Here is a 21166-nt window from a genome sequence, read left to right on the forward strand (position 1 = left end):
ATTTCTCTCTCGGAATTCCTATGACTATCAGTTATGTTGACTGCAGAGGTGGGTTCCTACCAGTTCGCACCAGTTCAGAAGAACCGGTTCGTCTAATCTACCAAACTGGTTAGAAGAGGTTTCACCAGTGGACCCGGAAAGCAGGCCACACCTACAGAAGAGGTTCCGAAAATTTTTGAAACCCACCACTGAAACACACACACACAGACTCACACAGAGAGAGAAAGAGAAAGAAAGGAAGGAAGAAAGAAATAAATATAAAAAGAAAGAAAATGAGAGAGAGATGAAAGAAAAAAGGGACAGAGAGACAAAAGGAAAGAGAGAGAGAGAGAGAGAGAGAGAGAGAGAACACATGGCTGGCAAGCCACTCCCACCAGATCATATGGCCCGCAAGCCACTCCCACAAAGGAGACCACACCCACAGAGTAGGTTCGAAAATTTTTTGAAACCCACCACTGGTTGACTGGGAGTTTTAAAGTTGGTATTTCAACATACCTAAATGTGTCAGCCAATTGCATATATGTACGAGTTTATTTTATGGAAGGTAATAATATGTGATTCTTTACTCCTGTGTTGCAATGCAAATACAATGCAGTATTGTGGGCACAAATTATCTAAACCATGAATACTCTTGGATGTCAAGAATTTTACTCAATTTTAAACAAATCTTATGGAGAGGAATTTATTTTAAGCTTTCCATTTTGACATTCATGCATATAATCCTGTATTCTATGAAATGTAGGACAGCTTTTCTTTTTACAAATGTTGATGTCTATTGAGGAATGTTGTTTATTAGACTTCTGTAGTACTGGTAGTCCTCGATTTACAACGGTTCATTTAGTGCCCATTTGAAGTTACAACGGCACTGAAAAAAAGTGACTTATGACCATTTTTCACACTTATGGCCATTGCAGCATCCCCCCGTGGTTTACATTTGGAAGCTTGAGAACTGATTCATATTTATGACCGTTGCAGTGTTCTGGGGTCATATCATCATCACCTTTTGCGACCTTCTAACAAGCAAAGTCAATGGAGAAGCCAGATCAATTTAACAACCATGTTAACTAATTTTAGAAACGGAAGTGATTCACTTAACAATTGTGGCAAGGGAAGTCAGGAGCAAAACTCCGTTAACAAATTTCCCACTTAGCAGCATAAATTGTGGTCGTAGATCGAGGACTACCTGTAGTAATTATCCATTACTCTTTTGTTACAATAAACGTATGTAATGATTACTTTGCCTAGTCAGAAATAAAAATGTTAAATTCTGTACATTTTTTTTCTTGCAGTGCAATCGTAAGCAGGGATCTGTCGCTATTCAAGAATTTCTTTCTTAAATTTGTAGTTTCCATTCCACTGGTAAAGAGACATAAATATAAGCATGTATCTACCATGTTTATGCTCATAACTGATGCATAAATGAAACTATAGCTTCTGTTCCCCAGTGGCTTTTTTACTTTGGAGAGATTTAGTTTAAATAATATCAGCTAAATTGTATACTCCATGGTCTTTCTAAAGCTTTATTAATTGCTTCAAAACTTGTACTCTTACAAATTGTACAGTGGGGTGCTGGTGACTTTCACTGTTGTTTTCTGCTACTCCAAAGACAACCACTTAGTAGGTTAAAAGTAAAGTCTCAATTGCCGCCAACGCCACTTTGAATATTGTTCTAGATTGCTCTTAATCTAATTCCCAGTCAGTGTACTGGGAGTGCAGTTCCCAGCTTTGGCCATGCTGGCTGAGAATTCTGGAAGTTGAGGATGAAACATTGCTGATCATTGGATGATCGTAGTCAAATTTCTTCCCGCTATGTTCCTAAACCATTAGTATTATTTTTTTCCTACCCTGTTTCCCAGAAAATAAGACCTCCCTGGATAATAAGGCATTTGAGTGCATGTGTTAAAATAAGCCCCCCCTGAAAATAAGCCCTCCCCTAAAATATTTAAACGCATGTGCAGCCGGTCCCCGCCATTTCCTGCGGGGAGAAATGGGGGGAACATGCCCCACCCACCGCACATGCACCTGCCATCCATGCAGAACGGCCTTGCGGTAGCCGTTATCGCAAACACTAGCTACTGTGCCCCTTTTAGGGGCAGCCGCAAAGAGTGTACCAGAAACAGAGATAGAACTTCCGGCCCTCTCTGGATCAGCTGATCCACGCGCCACGGGCAGAGGTTTAACGGGCCTCCTGCACCTCAAAAATAATTGTAAGATCTCCCCGAAAATAAGGCCAAGCGCTTATTTTTTGGGGGGTAGAAAATAAGACCCTATCTTATTTTTGGGGAAACATGGTACCAAATTCTTCCTGAATATAATTTTTTTATTCCTTGCCCTGGTCTTGTTTTTTTCTCTATATGTATTTCTATGTTGGCTTTTATCCAATTCAAACCCTGTTTATTTAAATTTTTGCATTTGTGGCTATAATGTAGGAATTGTTTTTTTTTTTTTTTTTTTACAAAAAGCATAGAGCTGCCTTTTATAGTGGCAGCCCATGCTTTCTCCTATGGCAGAAATGGTTCCACCACAAATCCGCGGTAGACTAAAGCGCGCTCGACGAAAGCGCGTACGTGACGTCATCACAGCGCGACGAAAACGGCACGCTGTGAGCGGTAAATTTAAAATTAACGCGAAAACCTTACCCTAACCCCCCCAAACCTAACCCTAAGCCTAACCCTTAACCTAACCCTAACCCTAAACCTAACCCTTAACCTAACGCTAAACCTAACGCTAACCCTTAACCTAACCCTAAACCTAACCCTAACGCTTAACGTAACCCTAAACCTAACCCTAACCCTTAACCTAACCCTAACGCTAACCCTTACCTTTATGTGAATCAGCTTGCTTTAATTTAATTTTAATTTTAATTTAATTTATTTTTAATTTTATTTGTCGCACTGCTGATGACGTCACGTACACGCTTTGATCGGGCGCGCTTTAGTGGACCGCGGTTTTGACGGGTCACGGGCAGAAATGGCCCTTATGCCAGCAGAAATGGGGAAAATACATACCTTCGTGACATCAGGATGGAAGTGTACGTTAACCAGGCGTCACGGAGGCATGGGATTTGACAATAGGCTTATTTGGCGATAGCTTTGTTTGTAGCGTGGTGTCTTCAAGGAGATGGGCGACAGTACGTGGAAGTTTAAAACCCACCCACCCCCTGTATAATTTGGTTTCATTAGAACGAAGGGTAGCAAGGGAGATGACGGCTTTCACCGAGGGTCAAAAGGGAGGTGATGGCTTTCACTGATTCAGTTGTTGCTTTGCCCACCGTTGTGGGAGCACATCTGAATGTTGATCCGGTGCAAAGAGAGTCTTGCTGCTTCTTCTGTTGACCTTTCCTTGTGTCCGTTTTCACGGCTTTCCACTTGTCCTTGTGGAAACATGGTGGGATGGGTCTTCTTGCTTCTGGCACTAATCTTGTGCGTGTGGTGGTTTGCAGTGCTATCATTGGCCGCAGTAGAAAAGATTTCAAGAGGTACTTGTTCAACTTCATCGCTGCCATGCCTGCTGTAAGTGGTGCTTTTTTTGTTCTTGAACTCTTTGGGGTAAAATGAATAGATATTCAGTCGACCCCTTGAAGAGCATTCGGCGACTCCAGCTTGTCCAGAATGCAGCCGCGCGAGCGATCGTGGGTGCACCTCGGTTCACCCACGTAACACCTATCCTCCGCGAGCTGCACTGGCTACCTATTGGTCTCCGGATACGCTTCAAGGCGCTAGTCGTCACTTATAAAGCCCTTCATGGTATTGGACCTGGGTACTTGAGAGACCGCCTGCTGCCAATTACCTCCACCAGACCGATTAGATCCCACAGATTAGGCCTCCTCCGAATTCCATCCGCCGGCCAGTGTCGACTGGCGACTACCCGGAGGAGAGCCTTTTCTGTGGCTGCTCCGACCCTCTGGAACGAACTCCCCGTGGAGATTCGAACCCTCACCACCCTCCAGGCCTTCCGCAAAGCCCTTAAAACCTGGCTGTTCCGACAGGCACAACAACAACAACCTTTTCCAGTAATATTTAGCAATAGCAGTTAGACTTATATACCGCTTCATAGGGCTTTCAGCCCTCTCTAAGCGGTTTACAGAGTCAGCATATTGCCCCCAACAACAATCCGGGTCCTCATTTTACCCACCTCGGAAGGATGGAAGGCTGAGTCAACCCTGAGCCGGTGAGATTTGAACAGCTGAACTGCCGAACTAGCAGTCAGCTGAAGTAGCCTGCAGTGCTGCATTTAACCACTGCGCCACCTCGGCTCTATTTGGCCACTTTATACTCCCATGAAATTTATTACCCTGAAAAAGTTTATGGGTTTACAGTATTTCATCCCCCCCGCCCACACTTTAATCATGCACTCACTATATTGTAGTGGAAAGGACGCAGTGGCTCAGTGGCTAAGACACTGAGTTTGTTGATCAGAAAGGTCGGCAGTTCGGCGGTTCAAATCCCTAGCGCTGCATAACGGAGTGAGCTCTCGTTACTTGTCCCAGCTTCTGCCAACCTAGCAATTCGGAAGCATGTAAAAATGCAAGTAGAAAAATAGGGACCACCTTTGGTGGAAAGGTAACAGCGTTCCGTGTGCCTTCGGCCTTTAGTTACGCCGGTCACATGATCACAGAGACGTCTTCTGACAGCTCTGGCTCTTCGGCTTTGAAACGGAGATGAGCCCCGCCCCCTAGAGTCGGGAACGCCTAGCACATACATGCGAGGGGAGCCTTTACCTTTATATTGTAGCGACTTCCAGAAGTTAGCGCTACAACTTTATCAAGCAAAGCTAGTGTGACCAATGGCAATTCCACAATGTTGTGGAAACTGTCATCCAAGCTATTTGCAGTTCTCCCAAGTTGCTTACCCTTGATCTTAATGTGAGAGATTTCTTTAATGTCACTCCAACTACGATGAAACTGGAGGAATGAAATATTCTATGTCCAGAGTATAAGAGCAGAGGAAAAGTTTGTAATGCAAAAAATATTTAAAAGTTGATGAACTGTTTGTTCATTTTGATTTTTGAAATCAAAGTACATAAGATACAATCTTGGTGTAGTCTTCCCACCTTATCATTAACAAAATTATAGTTCCTCACCTCATTAATGGAACAGCTCCCCTTCCACTTTGATGGGGAAGTGTTTTATACAAGAGAGGATTTTTTTTAAAAAAAAAATCAAAGTAAGTGTAAGAGTAAATACTGTATAAGCACAGATGGATTTGATTTGTGATAGGGCAGAATGTGCTAGATTGGAAACTAAGCTTGGTGGCAGAAATAATTGCCTGATACCCATAATCGAATTCAAAAGTATCTGAACTCCAGAGTGCCACAATAAATATCATTAAAATAAAAGTGGTAAACCTTAATAATATCATTACGGTTCATTATGGCTCCCGCTTTCAGCCAGATGCTCAGACTGGATTTGGCATTTTTGTCTGCCTGTTGAGTCTTTCCCAAGGACCTGGGATAGGCAGACAACAGGGAAAATAATAGCACAGTCAAAATGTAAGATAAACAACATGAAACACAACAGTTAAAGGGAATTGAAGCAGTTTAACCAGTCCCTATACGTTCTGGGGAAAGTTCAGAATGTGAAGAGGGATGGTGTCAGTCTTATTTCCAAGGGAAGACCCTTTCACAAAGCCAGAGAAGTAGGATCCCATGACCTTCATTCTCCTTACTTATAAAAGTGGGGTATGTGCAAAAAGCTTCTTCCAGGAAGAACATATCAAATGGGCCAGTTCACGAAGGCGGGAGCCTTACTGTAGATCAGGGGTGTCAAATTCAAGGCCCGTGGTCCAGATCTGGCCCGCAATATGGTCAGATCCAGCCAGTGGTGGGATTCAGCCAGCTCGCACCTATTCGGGAGAACCGGTTGTTAATTTTCTAAGCAGTTTGGAGAACCGTTTGTTGGAAGAAATCTCCTTTTGTTTCCCCCCCCCCCCACTTTACGGGGCTAATCCTGTAAGGAAGGCAGGAAGGAAAGATTCTGGTGTTGTTTCTAGTCTAATCTTTATTGCCCTGCTTACAGAAACTGCCTCTCCGGTTAACCCTGATTACATTGTAACAGCTAAGGCGAAGCGCCCATTGATGTGAGTAACGAGTTGGCCACGCCCAGTTAATCACATGACCACCGAGCCCCGCCAACCCAGCTGGTCATTAGGGCGGAGAACCACTTGTTAAATTATTTGAATCCCACCACTGGATCCAGCCCAGTGGGGCCGCCCTGGTCTACCCAACACGAAGAGGAAAGATCAGACCAGCATGGCTTCGGCCTTGTCTACCCAGTGTAAAGAGGAAATAGTTTGGGTAGCGGCGTCAAGCTGACCATGCCACTCAGTTGGCCCCTCCCAGCCAGTCAGTCACGCCCAGCCAGCCTTCTAAGGTCAACCAGAGCCGTAATGCGGCCCTCAATGAAATTGAGTTTGATAAGCCTGCTGTAGATAGTTTAGGTTTAGGTTTATTAGCATTTGTATGCCGCCCACTCCCTAGAGACTCTGGGCGGCTTACAGATAAAAAGGGGGACATATAAAAATTAAAAGGAAAACAAACATTAAAATTACACAACGTGCATACAGCTTAGAGTGGGGCTGGATAAAATCAACAGCCCCAGGCCTGCCGGAACAGCCAGGTCTTAGTCGCTTTACGGAAGGCCGGAAGAGTAGTAAGGGTCCGGATCTCTTATGGGGAGATCGTTCCATAGGACCGGAGCAGCTACAGAGAAGGCCCTCCCTTGGGGAGCCGCCAACCGACATTGACCGGCCGATGGAACCCGGAGGAGGCCTAATCTGTGTGATCTTATTGGTCTCTGGGAGGTAAATGGCAGGAGGCAGTCTCTCAGTTGAGACCTGCATAGTAAAATATCAGCATGTTTGTGTGAAGAAAAAACAGCAGAACAAGTCTTAGCATAGAAATGAGGGGGGGGGGAACATAAAAAACTTTCAAAATCAAAGAAAGAATTAGAAGTTCCCGATTCACACAAAGCCCCCTGCTTTCTATTTCTTTTGCGGTACCAATATGTGGTTCTTACAGATAAAAGATTGCTCACCAACTTGCTGTAATTTACAGTATATCATCCCCACTATATTGTGATACTGTGCCATGAGAAACTATCACCATCTGGTAAAACAGTTCACAGAGTAGCAAGTACTATTACACTTCGAGCTTCCTCTTGGTACCTTGAATCTAAGCATGTATTTCTTCATGAAGTTTTTTTTTTTTTAAAAAAAATACCGATTACACACAATCCTACGCAGGTTTACATTGCATTCAGTTTACTGGGGCTAATTTTCCAAACAAACATTGCTATGATTGCAGATGAATTCTTCATGGATTGTACTCTTAAATTGGATTTTAGTTTGCCATCTGTTGGGATCTAAGGTGGTGATGGGCTTTAAGCACATTAGATTATGCGTTCTTATTGATACGTTCTTATTTACAGATTTCCCTGGTGAATAACTTCTTGAAGTATGGATTAAATGAACTTAAATTGTGTTTCCGTGTCCGACTGACCAAGTATCTTTATGAGCAGTACCTACAGTAAGTGATTTTTTTATAGTTTTTAACATAGCAACAGCAATAGCAATTAGACTTATATACTGCTTCATAGGGCTTTCAGCCCTCTCTAAGCGGTTTACAGAGTCAGCATATTGCCCCCAACAACAATCCGGGGCCTCATTTTACCCACCTCGGAAGGATGGAAGGCTGAGTCAACCCTGAGCCGGTGAGATTTGAAGTAGCCTGCAGTGCTGCATTTAACCACTGTGCCACCTTGGCTCTTAATGTAACATTACATTACATCAGGGGTAGTCAACCTTTTTATACCTACCGCCCACTTTTGTATCTCTGTTAGTAGTAAAATTTTCTAACCGCCCACCGGTTCCACAGTGATTTATAAAGTTGGGAAGTAACTTTACTTTATAAAATTTATAAAACAGAGTTGCAGCAAACCCCTACCGCCCACCATGAAAGCTGGAACGCCCACTAGTGGGCGGTAGGGACCAGGTTGACTACCCCTGCATTACATTAAACTTAAACTCAAATCCTTTAAAGGCAATCTAAATTGTAATGTATAATTTAATGTATAAGGAGACCCCGATTCACCTTGCCTCCGTGCACGATCCTTGCAAGATCCCACCTGCCTGGATAATTTTTGTCCATTTTTCCCATCTTCCCTTCTTAGGGAAAGTGATAGAAAAGATGGTTGTTTGGCAGCGTCAGAGGATCCTGGATGAAACAGATTATCTGGGCCCCTTTCAACCGGGATTTAGGCTCAGTTAAGGGAGAGAAACAGCCTTGGCTGCACTTGGTTTGGTTTGGTTTATTGGATTTATATGCCGCCCTTCTCCCAAGGACTCAGGGCGGCGTACAACATTAAAAAAAAAAAACGCATATTACAAAAGTTAAAAAAAAAATTAAATAGAATAGCCAAAAAACAAACCCAATTAACAATAGCATTGTTAACAATAGCATTTTTTTTTAAAAAAAAATTGATTAAAATTAACAATGATCAATGATGTTGCATTTCTCAGAGTGTTTTGCCAGCTACTGAGAAAGCAAACATCCTCACATTGCCTCTCTTTTTAAACTTCTACATGAAGCCACCAAAGTGAGATCACCCGTCACCGTTTGGATGGAGTGGCGCTACCCCCACACAGACCTGGTTCACAACTTGGGGGGTTCTCCTTGATTCATGAGCAGGTGGCAGTCACAGCCTTTGCACAACTTTGGGTTGTGCACCATTTGCAGCCGTTCCTGGTTCAAGAGCCCCTGCACGCAAGTCATTCAAGTCCTGGCCATCTCACATCTGACCTACTGCAACGCACTGAACATGGGTCTAACTTTGAAGAGCATTCGGACACTACATCTGGTGCAGAGTGTGGCTAGAGTGGCCCATGTCACACTGCTGTTCCGAGAATTATACTTGCTACTGATTTACTTCCAGGTGCAATTCAAGGTGTTGGTTATCATCTTTAAAAACTTGTATGGCGTGGTTCCAGGTTACCTGAAGGGACTGTCTTCATTCCAACCAGGAGTATCACAACAACGAGCTCCCCGCAGAGATTCGGACCCTCACCTCTCTCCAGGCCTTCCGAAAAGCCGTTAAAACCTGGCTGTGTCGGCAGGCCTGGGGTCGATGAGCTCCCTTCCCCTCTCGAGTCGTGTGGCTGTTGGTTGTTTTTAAATGCCCTGTACTTTTTGCTGTAGTTTTTGTGTTTCCCTTCCCCTCCTTTGGGTTTGTGCGCCGCCCTGAGTCCCGCCGGGAAGAGGGCGGCATATAAATAAAATGAACCTTAGCAATAGCAGCAATAGCAGTTAGACTTATATACCGCTTCATAGGGCTTTCAGCCCTCTCTAAGCGGTTTACAGAGTCAGCATATTGCCCCCAACAATCCGGGTCCTCATTTTACCCACCTCGGAAGGATGGAAGGCTGAGTCAACCCTGAGCCGGTGAGATTTGAACAGCCGAACTGCAGAACTGCAGTCAGCTGAAGTAGCCTGCAGTACTGCACCCTAACCACTGCGCCACCTCAGCTCTCTTGAACCTTGAACCTTGGTTGACAGACTCGTAGATTCCATCTCACCCCTGCAGTTCTTATTTTCTCCCTTTCCACCTTTGTATCATAATTTTACATACTCTTATCTAATCAATCTATTGATCGACCTATCGATCCACACATGTATAGATGTATATGTATAGCTTTATTTCTTTTAGATGTATATGTACGGTTTTATTTCTTTTAACCTTGTAAGCATCCCAGAGTCGCCTTGCAGCGAGAGGGCTGGCAACAATTTTAATAAATATAAATGTAGTTAATCATTCAGTAAAACTCCTGTATTATATCACTGATTTCTTGACATTTTAGGAGTTACACATTCTACAAAATGGGCAATCTAGACAACAGAATAGGCAATCCTGATCAACTACTTACACAAGATGTCGAAAAATTTTGCAACAGTGTAGTGGACCTATATTCAAATCTCAGCAAGGTAAGTGTGGAAAAAAAAGTGATTATGTTGTCATCTGCATGTTTAAATATTACTTACATAGTAGCAATTTAAATATTCGTTCTCAGCATGAAACTGAAAAACTGCTGAATTAAAAGATTTTTCTTGCACTTTAATAACTGTTGAACAATAGAGGAAGCGAAAACTCTTGAGAAACTGATTTATATTGTAGGAATTTTTTTAAATACAGATTTTTACTTTTTTAAAAATTGAATTCGCATGTTCACATAATCTTTGAGAGACTAAGTTATAATAAGACATTTTAGCTATGTTTATTTAAAAAATGTGACGTTTTAAAAAATGTCCTTTTAAATAAAAAAAACCATATTGCTTGTTTCTCCCATGACCAATATTTACAATTAAATCTTATTTTACAGCCATTTTTGGATATTGTTCTGTACATCTTTAAACTAACAAGCGCAATAGGAGCACAGGTAAAATTGTATTTTTATTTATGTACTTTAAGTATGGATTATATATTCTCTAATAGGAGAGATGAATTATTGAGAATTTTCTATAATGTAATATTGAGTAGTATTTGGAACTAAAATGACCAGAAATTTAGAAATTTTCAACCATTATAATCTGTCAAATGTGTGTTACATACTCTATAAACAGATGGTAAATATAATGTGGGATTCTTCTAACAATGTCTTGATAATGTAATCTGTAGATCAGGGGTAGTCAACCTTTTTATACCTACCGCCCACTTTTGTATCTCTGTTAGTAGTAAAATTTTCTAACCGCCCACCGGTCCCGCAGTAATGGTGATTTATAAAGTAGGGAAGTAACTTTACTTTATAAAATTTATAAAGCAGAGTTACAGCAAACCCCTACCGCCCACCATGAAAGCTGGAACGCCCACTAGTGGGCGGTAGGGACCAGGTTGACTACCACTGCCGTAGATCGTTCAGAGTTTTAAGAATTTCACATACATTAAAGTTCTTGTAGAGAGCCAGTTTGGTGTAGTAGTTAAGGCACCAGACTAGAAATCTGGAGAGTGTGAGTTCTAGTCCCGCTTTATGCATGAAATCCAGCTGGGTGATCTTGCCCCAGTCATAGCCTCTGAGATCTAGAAAATAGGCAATGGCAATCTACTTCTGAAATCTTGCCCCCCCAAAATTGCAGGGACTCATCCAGGCAGTCACCAGGCATCAACACAAACACATACAGACAGTGTTGTGGCCCAGCAGGAACTGTTGGAGCTGCCACCAGACTCCGACAGCGAGGGGCCCTATGAGTTGGCTCTGGAGGATGTGGAGGACCCTGGACAGGGTTCCGACCCTGAGCAGGGCACAGAGAGACTGGTTGGCCACAGGAGGCGCCTGAGCCTTGGACCAGTGGGGAGGAGACAAGGGAGTGTGAGCCTGAGGTCAGCAGTGAGTTGTTCCTGGATGCCCGGCACTGAAGAGCTAATAGGCATCAGGAACAGTTGCGCAGTTACAGGAGGTAATTGCACTCAGCTGGTGGTCATTAGGCTCCTTTCCAGACTATAAAAGGACTGCTTGTGCACATGCCCCTCTTGCAGAAGTCAATGCAGGAACGAATGTCGGAGAACATTATTGTGAGCTTGGCAGGCTGGATTGCTGCCAAGCCTTATCTGTGTTTATTGCTGCCCAAGCTTGTCTGTGCCGGTTTGCTGCCAAGGACCTGTTTGTCTGTTAATTAAATGCCGTAACTTATCTTTGGCCCCGAGTGTGTTGGTGTGGGACGAGGCGGGTCAGAACACACATGCATGCCCACATCTCTGCACACATTTTTTTTTGTAGTAGAAATGGATGTATTAATAAGCCACTGTAAAAGGTTAAGTGTCATTGTGTCATAATCTTTCAGAACAGTTTCTTATCATAGATCAGCCCTTGACATATATGATACAATATAAGTATTTACTCAGAAGCAAATGTTGTTATATTTGGAACCTGCTGTCATTTATAAAAAAATAAGTAAGTGTTATTTAATTTCAGAATTGGCAGGTCTAACTTTAAGATTGATTACATTTTTCTGTAGTTGGAAGTAACTCCTCATCTGTAGTCGGGTGATAACTTTGCAACTAGCCTCTGCACAGATGGATTGCTAGCTGCATTCTTTTTGAAAAAGAAAATATTGTTAATAAATTTATTCTGGAAGTTGTGTCTTATTTTATTCTTTGATATTTTCAGGGCCCTGCTTCCATGATGGCCTACTTGATTTTTTCAGGCTTTTTTCTTACTCGCTTAAGAAGACCTATTGGTAAGATGACTATCACGGAACAAAAATATGAAGGCGAATACAGATATGTCAATTCACGGCTGATCACAAACAGGTATGAGATGGTTTCAAGAGAAACTAATATTCATTAGGCCAAATATTATAGGCTAAATCAAGTCCATTATGTTGCTATTTATTTATTTTTTTAAAAACTTCTAAACTGTTTCATGTTAAACCTCTCTATATTGGTTGGCAAAGAATTAAAACAATCAATTTTCATCTGAAAACTGAATGAATAAGATATACATGTTTGATTTGTCATAATTTGTTTTAGTGTGATTTAATTTGTTGTACGAAGCACATCCTAAGGGTTTCTTTACTAAAAAAAAAACTTCTTAAAATACCAGTTTTATTTTTTTAAAAATGAAGTTAGTAGTGATGTAAACTTAATGTAACCTTTACTGCTTCGCTACTTAATGTGAACTTAATGTCAGCTTTACTGCCAAAGCAGTGAAAATCAGGAGTAGTTATTGGTAATTCTCTTAGAGAACCAAGAGTTTAGTTTAGTTTAGTTTATTTGTCTTGTATGCCGCCCACTCCCGAAGGACTCCGGGCGGCTCACAATAGACAAGGGAAGAGGGATAAATAGACAAAGACAACACTTTAAAAAACGCAACATTCACAGTTTCCGTGGGGCTAGATGTTTCACAAGCCCCCCGGCCTGCTGGAGCAGCCAGGACTTGGTGGCTTTGCGGAAGGCTGGGAGGGTAGTAAGGGTCCGGATCTCCGCGGGGAGGTCATTCCAGACGGCTGGAGCTACAACAGAGAAGGCTCTCCCCCGGGGAGTCGCCAGCCGACATTGGCTGGCAGATGGAATCTGGAGGAGACCTAACCTGTGAGGAGACAAGTATGGCTGTAACTAAGAATTTAAGGATGCATACACTCTGAGTTATTTTGCTTGGTCATTTAAACAAGAACATTTTGCTAATTTTGTTGTGGCAGCAAGATTTCACTAGTTGAAAGACTAGTTTCAAATTCTGATCCAGACATGTAGGAGATCGAAAATCGTGAAATGCTGAAACAGCCAATGTGATTCTGTGTTGCAGGGCAGAATTAAAACATGTGTAGTAAGCTGGGAAAGATATCGAGGGAGCATTTAAAATTACGACTTCCAACCGGTTGTTTGAAACAGCAAGGTGTCACAACACTTTTATCACCTGTAGACAAACCCCATCTCATTCTCCTGTTGCGTAGCTTGATCTTGCTGCTGATTAGGCCTTTTTTTTTCCTACAGTGAGGAAATTGCATTTTACAATGGGAATGAAAGGGAAAAACAGACGATTCACAAATCTTTTCGCAAACTGGTAAGTTAGCATCAAACCACTTGGTAATTGTAAATAATCCATAACATTTGGCACAGTGATGTTAAAGATTATGAAAGGCTTCTGTGCTAGAAGGAATATCTGCACGAGACCAATCACTTAAGAAAAAATGAAAAGCAATAGGTGAAAGAAACTATTTTTTTCTGAAAGCAATGCCTAAGGACTATGTGTATTTGCCAAATGATATAGTTATAAAGGGGACATGATTGTAGCATATTGGCCTTGTCTACAAATTGGCCCTTCAGTCGTAATAAGGATTTTGTCTCCTCCAATTTGATTTGATTCAATTTAGTTATAGTCATTCTCCAAAAATCTTGCCAAACCTGCTTATCACCTTCTTCCCTTCTCAGTCTTTATAGCTTTATTTTTTTCCTTAAGTCTGACTTAAAACTACCTTTAGACCCAGTGACTTCAGAATCAGTGAGCTTTGTTGATCCTGGATGTGGATTTTTTTTTTTTAAAAAAAATGCATTTGACTTTTACAAGTGCTATTTACAAGCACCAAAGCCTTTTTTCCCCCCTCACCGTTAATTCACTTTTTTAGTTTCCCATATTGCATTATAAATATGCTTTCACTTTTTTAGTTGTGAGTAGGTTGGAGCCCTATCTGAGAGGCAAAACAAATCTTCTTGTTAAAGCTTAACAAATTTGATATATGAAGTTTAAAAGGCAGAAAAAACTATTTCACGTTGCAGACATTTGCCTCTGAGAATTCATATCATTTCCTTGACGGATGTGATAAGAGCTTTACCTGTGTTTACCTATCTGCATATTTTATTCTTGCGAGTCATCAACATAACACATCCACATATTGGATACAGTTTCTGTAATTCTTTTTTAAGACGTAGAGTATATACGGGCATGTATATTTCAAAATTGCTCCGCATTTTCTATGCCATTTTTAATCTTAACTGTTCTTTTTTCTCTTTGACTACATTATATGCAGTATACACACACACACACACCAGAGGTGGATTCCTATCAGTTCGCACCGGTTCGGTAAAACCGGTTCGTCAAATCTACCGAACCGGTTAGAAGAGGTTCCACCAGTGGACCCGGAAAGCAGGCCACACCTACAGAAGAGGTTCCAAAATTTTTTGAAACCCACCACTGACATACACACACACACACACACACACACACACACAGACTCACATAGAGGGAGAAAGAGAAAGAAAGGAAGAAAGAAAGAAAAAAAGAAAGAAAAAATGAGAGATGAAAGAAAAAAAGGAAAAAGGGACAGAGAGACAAAAGGAAGGAAAGAGAGAGAGAGAGAAAACACATGGCTGGCAAGCCACTCCCACCAGGTCACATGGCCGGCAAGCCACTCCCACAAAGGAGGCCACACCCACAGAGTAGGTTCAAAAAAATTTTGAAACCCACCGCTGACACACACATACTTTTTTTTTCTGGTCCTCATTTTATGCTGCTGTCATTCTACTGTAAGGATTTTTTTCCCCACCTGTAGCATTTTTAATAGACCAAGTATATTTTCACAGACTTCTCATAACTCCACACATTTTTGTGGTATTTTGTAGCATACATCATTTCATTCTTTTCCAAACAATGTTCTCATTCTTTTTCCTTCTGTCCACTTTCTGTTAATCTAAATGGGAGATTAATATATCTTCTAAAACTTTTTCAAATAGGATTTGGCACCAATTGAACCAAAATCCTATTTTACTCATGCTATTCTACACAAACTAAGATCTTTAACACAGAGACTACTTTGTAAGCCAATGTGCTATTTATTGCCTGCCAAAATACCAACTGAGAGGCATATGCAGTGAAATTACACCAAATGAACCAAATTTCATAAGATTACTATTCTTGCATGAAATATCATGAGATTTTTTAAAAAATCATTTCTCTAATTTTTATTTTTGGGCACACTCAACAATACACAGTGATTGTCATTGCCTCAAAAGGGTCATGATTCCCTCATCTACGAACATCTAATATAAAGATATATAAATGTGATTAAATTGTGAATAAAAGGTTATCTTGAAATTATAAACCATTTTTACAGTGTACTATAGCAATAAAATTATCCACATCTTTTCTGAAAATTATGGCTTATAAAAAGATGGTACTTTTAAAAAAAATAATGAGCCGAGGTGGCGCAGTGGTTAAATGCAGCACTGCTTCAGCTGACTGCAGTTCAGCAGTTCGGCTGTTCAAATCTCACCGGCTCAGGGTTGACTCAGCCTTCCATCCTTCCGAGGTGGGTAAAATGAGGACCCGGATTGTTGTTGGGGGCAATATGCTGAGTCTGTAAACCGCTTAGAGAGGGCTGAAAGCCCTATGAAGCGGTATATAAGTCTAACTGCTATTGCTATTGCTAAAACACAACAACAAATGAGGTTGCGAAAAGTGGCCTGCTACTTAACAAATTTGCAATTCTTGGATAAGTAGTTCGCTCCTGTATATTGTAGAATGCAACATTTTTCCTGTTTTTGTTTCCCAATAAAATAAATACATCCTAAGAAAGACTGAGAGGCGATCTGTTTTTAATTCATAATTTAAGTTCCATGTTTAAAATGTGCGAATCAATACATGGAACATATTACCATTTATGGTCGACCTGTGAGGAGGCAAATTTTTTTTGGAAAAGGATCAAAAATTGGCTGGAAGCAATAAGGGGTTAAAATAGAATGGAAACCTGAAGTTTTTTTATTAGGAATTATGTCGGTGAAATACAAAAAAGAAATCCAATATTTAATACTACATATACTTACAGCGGCAAGGATCACCTTTGCCCAGAAATGGAAAAACAAATTAACCCCAAATGAAGATGAAATAATAAGAAAGGTTATGGACTGTGCCGAAATGGATAAACTAACTAAAGAAATACAGGGAAAGGAAGAATCAGAATTCCACCAGATATGGGATAAATGGTATAGGTGGATGGAGGAAAGAAACAAAAATCAATGAAGGAATATAACAAAACTCAAAAAACAATAGTTATGAGTAAAATAAGAGGGTTAAGAATGGTGAAATCCAAATGAAATACGATAGAAGGGGAAATAATATAAGGTGAGCGGTATCGATTGATGATTGCTAATATAAAAAACAGGAAGTTCCTTTTCGCACTGTATTGTATAAATGATGTGTACATCTAATTTGTGTGTGTGTGTATTTTACATGTTTGTTAATAAAAATCTTTAAAAAAAATGTGTTGACATAACTTTTCATTTTTTTTATCGCCCTAGGTAGAGCATCTGCATAATTTCATTCTGTTCCGGTTTACAATGGGCTTCGTAGACACCATTGTTGCTAAATGTAAGTCTTCTTTCCTCCCTCCCTCCCTCCCTCCCTTCTTTCTTTCTTTCTTTCTTTCTTTCTTTCTTTCTTTCTTTCTTTCTTTCTTTCTTTCTTTCTTTCTTTCTCTCCTGTTATAGAATTTCCACAAAACAGGCATTTTGCCATGTAAAATTCGATAATGCCAGTATCTTTTTTCTGACTTTTAAATAGCAGCCTCTCCCTTCTGATTGCTGTACCATTTAAGATGTTTCCATAATCTTGGGCAGAAGGAAAGGGAAAAGTCTTATAGAACAGGGGTTGGTTTACATTTTGTTGATCCCAGATGATTGTTTAAACTCTGAATTAATGCGATCTCCATTACAGTCATTGTCCTTCCCCCTTCCCCTTGCAGAATAAAAAGATTGGAGAGGTGTAATACACATTGAAATCAATGCACTGATGCCGGGAACCATGGTGCACTGCACAAACAGCCCAATCTATTCCCCCATTGGGTGCCTGCTTACCAGTGGTGGGTTTCAAAAATTGTTGGAACCTACTCTGTGAGTGTGGCCTCCTTTGTGGGAGTGGCTTGCCACCCATGTGACCGGATGGGAATGGCTTGCCGCCCATGTGACCGGATATGAAATTATGAATTAGTACTTAGGTCGGTCCAAGTAGCTATTCAGAAACTCTGGCATTGAAGCATGCAAGTCTTAAAGCTGTCAAGTTACAAGATCCTTGCCAGTGGTGGGTTTCAAAAAATTTTGGAACCTCTTCTGTAGGTGTGGCCTGCTTTCCGGGTCCACTGGTGGAACCTCTTCTAACCGGTTCGGTAGATTTGACGAACCAGTTCTACCGAATAGGTGCGAACTGGTAGGAACTCACCTCTGCTGCTTACTCTCTTCTAATTCTTTCCTCACCAATCTCTCTGTGAATTGGGAAGAGAAAAAACAAGCTATTTCTGTAGGTAATTTCTCCTGTGCCTTTACCTGTCCTTCTCCAAGAGAAAGACATTACAAGAGAGTAAGCAGTTACACAAAGGGAAACACAATGGGCTATTTGCATGGCATGCTCATATCTGCTTGCACCTGAATATTGCTTTTAATGTGTATTACCCACTGTGTGCCTGCTTAAAGTAGCCCTTACGTAGTAACTGACTGCTTTACCATAAACTAAAAATTGCAACCCATCTTCCAAGTTACAACCGCCCCACATATGCTCTCACAGTCCCACAATCACATTTCAGACACTTGGCAACTGTTTTGCATTTAAGACCAGTTGCAGTGTCCTAGGGTCAGGTGGCCACAACTTGTGGCAGTTTTTGCTGGTTTCCAGCAGAATATGGCAAAAAAAACCCCACCCATTGAATATGCTGGATTCGCTTAATCTCTCGGTCCGCTTATTGATAATATGATTTGATTAATGACTGTTGTGGCTTACTTTATGATCGCTGTAAAATGGTTCTAAAACAGAGTCAGGTTACATGGGCACATACTTAACGATCACAATAACTTACGACCAAAATTCTGGGCCCAATTGCGATCATTAAGCAAGGACTCCTATACTGTCTTGCTCTCCAATGAATATAAATACAAATATTAATTCCTTTGTTATAACTGTGCTGGGATGAGCATTCCAAAGGACTGGGGAATGGTTAGGAGGCAAACGTAAGCCAAGGTGTGAAACCGATCAGCCGTGTCAGTTTCACTTGTCAATTTCAACCCTGAAATCCAGTTCTGATCACACAATTTCCCCACTTAGCAGCCGTGACTCGCTGGTTCCTAATTGTGGTGGCTAAACATTTGTTGCGACAAATGCGCGATATCCATATGCGCGCCGACAAAACCGCAACGTCAAAATTGCGCCCACAAAAGCGTGCCGACAAATGCGCGCCGACAAAATCACATCATCAACAAACTACATAGTGGGACGTGTATACGTACGTTATAACCCTACCCCTAATTTTGTCGGCGCGCATTTGTGGACGGGATTTTGACGTCACGGTTTTGTTGGCGCAGTTTTGTCATCGCGCTTATGGCTATTGCGCAATTGTTGGGTCATGCTAAACAAGGACTACCTGTATTAAACTGAAAAGAATAAAACGGTGTTTCATGAAACTGCTGTCTGAATGTTGGATCAATCCACATTTAAAATAACGACATGGAATTAGAAATACTTCCCCCCCCCCCTTTCAAATGTTACAGATCTTGCAACCGTAGTTGGCTATCTGGTTGTTAGCCGCCCGTTTCTAGACCTGTCCCATCCTCGTCATCAGAGTAGCAACCATGCTGAACTTTTGGAGGTGAGTAATATATTTGCTGCAGTAGTTATAATAAATGACACGCATATTGCTTGTTGGTTTTTGAGAGAAAACCCTGTATTTCATTGTTTTAAGGATTACTACCAAAGTGGAAGAATGCTACTGAGAATGTCTCAAGCCCTTGGCAGAATAGTCCTAGCGGGTCGTGAGATGACTCGATTGGCTGGGTAAGTGTCAAGTACGAGCAACTAAAGCCGTAAATAGTTGAAGTAAACAATTTCATTGACTTCTACCTGTGTTATAAGAATCTGCCCAGACTGCTCACCTTCCTCAGGAACAGTCAGATAAGACTGTTGAGGGAGATCAAGCTTGGCTGTGCAAGAATTCTAAGCTAGACCCTCGCTTTACTCCTCCTTCCAGCCTGGCCAGTAGTTTCCCAACAGTAACCTTGACCAATAAGTGCAATCCCATTTTCATTCATAAAATAAATGTATTTTATCCTCCTTGTTAGCCCCAAATCCGTATTAATTTCTAATTATGAGATAACTAAGATCAATTTGATTGTTTTTAGGGAGGGAGGGAGGTTTGACGAGGGGTGTTAAATTTTAATGTAATATGATTGCACATGTATACTGTCTTCTCTTATTTTTTATTTAAAACTAGGATATGTTAAGTATATTGTTATGGAAGTATAAATACCATCAACATAGATTGGAGTTTGCTCAGAAGCGGAAATACACCAATGAGAAGAAGAGTGGGAAACAGGAGAGAAGGAAGATGGGAAGAGAGGGATAGGAGAGAGTTTAAAGGAGGGAAGATGAGGAGGATAAGGAGGAGTGGAATGTAGAGAGAGGAGAAGGAGAAAGGAAGGGGAAGTAGAGTAGGAAAGGATGCTGGAGGGAAGAAAGGAGGTAAGAGAGAGGTAGAAGAAAGAGGTGTATGGAGAGCAGAAGAGCTAATAATGGGTTTTTATATTTTTGGGTGTTGATGGCAAGAGGAACTGATGTAATTGCTATTTAACACAATAGGATCCTGGCTATGTAATAGTATACATGTGATTGTATGTTATGAAAATGAAAATAAAAAAGTATATTTGAAATATAAAAAAGGAAGTATTTTAACAAAGCTTGGACCATCGTTTATGGAAAAAGAAATCTTTCTAAATGTTTATAATATGCACTCGTGATATGTATTATTTTGTTTTCCATTTTAAACTTGTCGATTTCATCTATTTTTGATGAACGTTCAGTTTTGAAGAAAATTCTTGAAGTCTGTCAGTTTAATAGATTTATAACCTTTAGCTTCACAGCTCGAATTACAGAATTAATGCAAGTTCTGAAGGAACTAAACAAAGGGAAATATCAACGAACCATGTTAACACAAGACAAAGGTAACTATGGTGCCCTGAAGTTGATTAAGGAATTAATACAAAAACACATCCACCCACCATGGGTGGGTGGAGATATAGTCTCAATATATAGAATAAGAAGAATACACTTGTATACTGTTGTTCCTTATCTTTTCTTTTTATTTTTCTCTTTTTTTTCTTTTTCTTTTTTTTTTTCCTTCTCTTTTCTTTTTAGCGCAATTTTTAGTAACTGAATAGATTAATGAATAGAGAAATGCACCAAAGTGAGAAGTAGAGGAAAGGAAGAGGGAGAAGTAAGGAGGGAGGAAGAGGGGAATGTAAGGAGGATGAGAGGGGAAGGAGGGTGAGGAAGGCGAGAAAGGAAGATAGGAGGGGAAAGGGAAGTAAGAGGGGTGATCGTTGGGGGGAGAAAGGAAAGTTGGAGGGGGAGAAGAAGGGGTGTATGAAAGCGACAGGTTGGGTTTATGATGAGTTGTGTTTAGGTGGGGTTTTTTTTATTATATTATTATTATTGCAAATATTCAGTATATAAGTGAATGTATAAAATTGTTTATTAAAAAAAAAACACATAATAACTTTACTATTAATTATTTACTGTTTTTAATTTTTTTAATTTAAGATTTAGACCTGAAGCAAGCCACTCCGTTGATTCCTGGTTCAGGACGAATTGTCATAACAGATAACATTATCAAGTAGGTAAAATCCCTCATTTTTTTATTAAGACGTCCTATT

General features: G+C 40.7%; 1 protein-coding gene across 1 annotated transcript in view; it reads left to right on the forward strand.

Moving 5' to 3' along the window:
• Positions 1-21166, forward strand: part of ABCD3 (ATP binding cassette subfamily D member 3) — a 53652-nt gene that overhangs the window by 15973 nt on the left and 16513 nt on the right. Inside the window, exons 5-15 of the mRNA XM_032217713.1 lie at positions 3443-3512; positions 7427-7524; positions 9852-9975; positions 10371-10427; positions 12153-12295; positions 13475-13544; positions 16775-16844; positions 19010-19107; positions 19201-19292; positions 20367-20455; positions 21054-21126. Coding sequence (XP_032073604.1) covers positions 3443-3512; positions 7427-7524; positions 9852-9975; positions 10371-10427; positions 12153-12295; positions 13475-13544; positions 16775-16844; positions 19010-19107; positions 19201-19292; positions 20367-20455; positions 21054-21126 — 984 coding nt within the window. The remainder of the gene's footprint in view (positions 1-3442; positions 3513-7426; positions 7525-9851; positions 9976-10370; positions 10428-12152; positions 12296-13474; positions 13545-16774; positions 16845-19009; positions 19108-19200; positions 19293-20366; positions 20456-21053; positions 21127-21166) is intronic.

Source organism: Thamnophis elegans, chromosome 5 (assembly GCF_009769535.1).
Source record: "Thamnophis elegans isolate rThaEle1 chromosome 5, rThaEle1.pri, whole genome shotgun sequence".
NCBI lineage: Eukaryota > Metazoa > Chordata > Lepidosauria > Squamata > Colubridae > Thamnophis > Thamnophis elegans.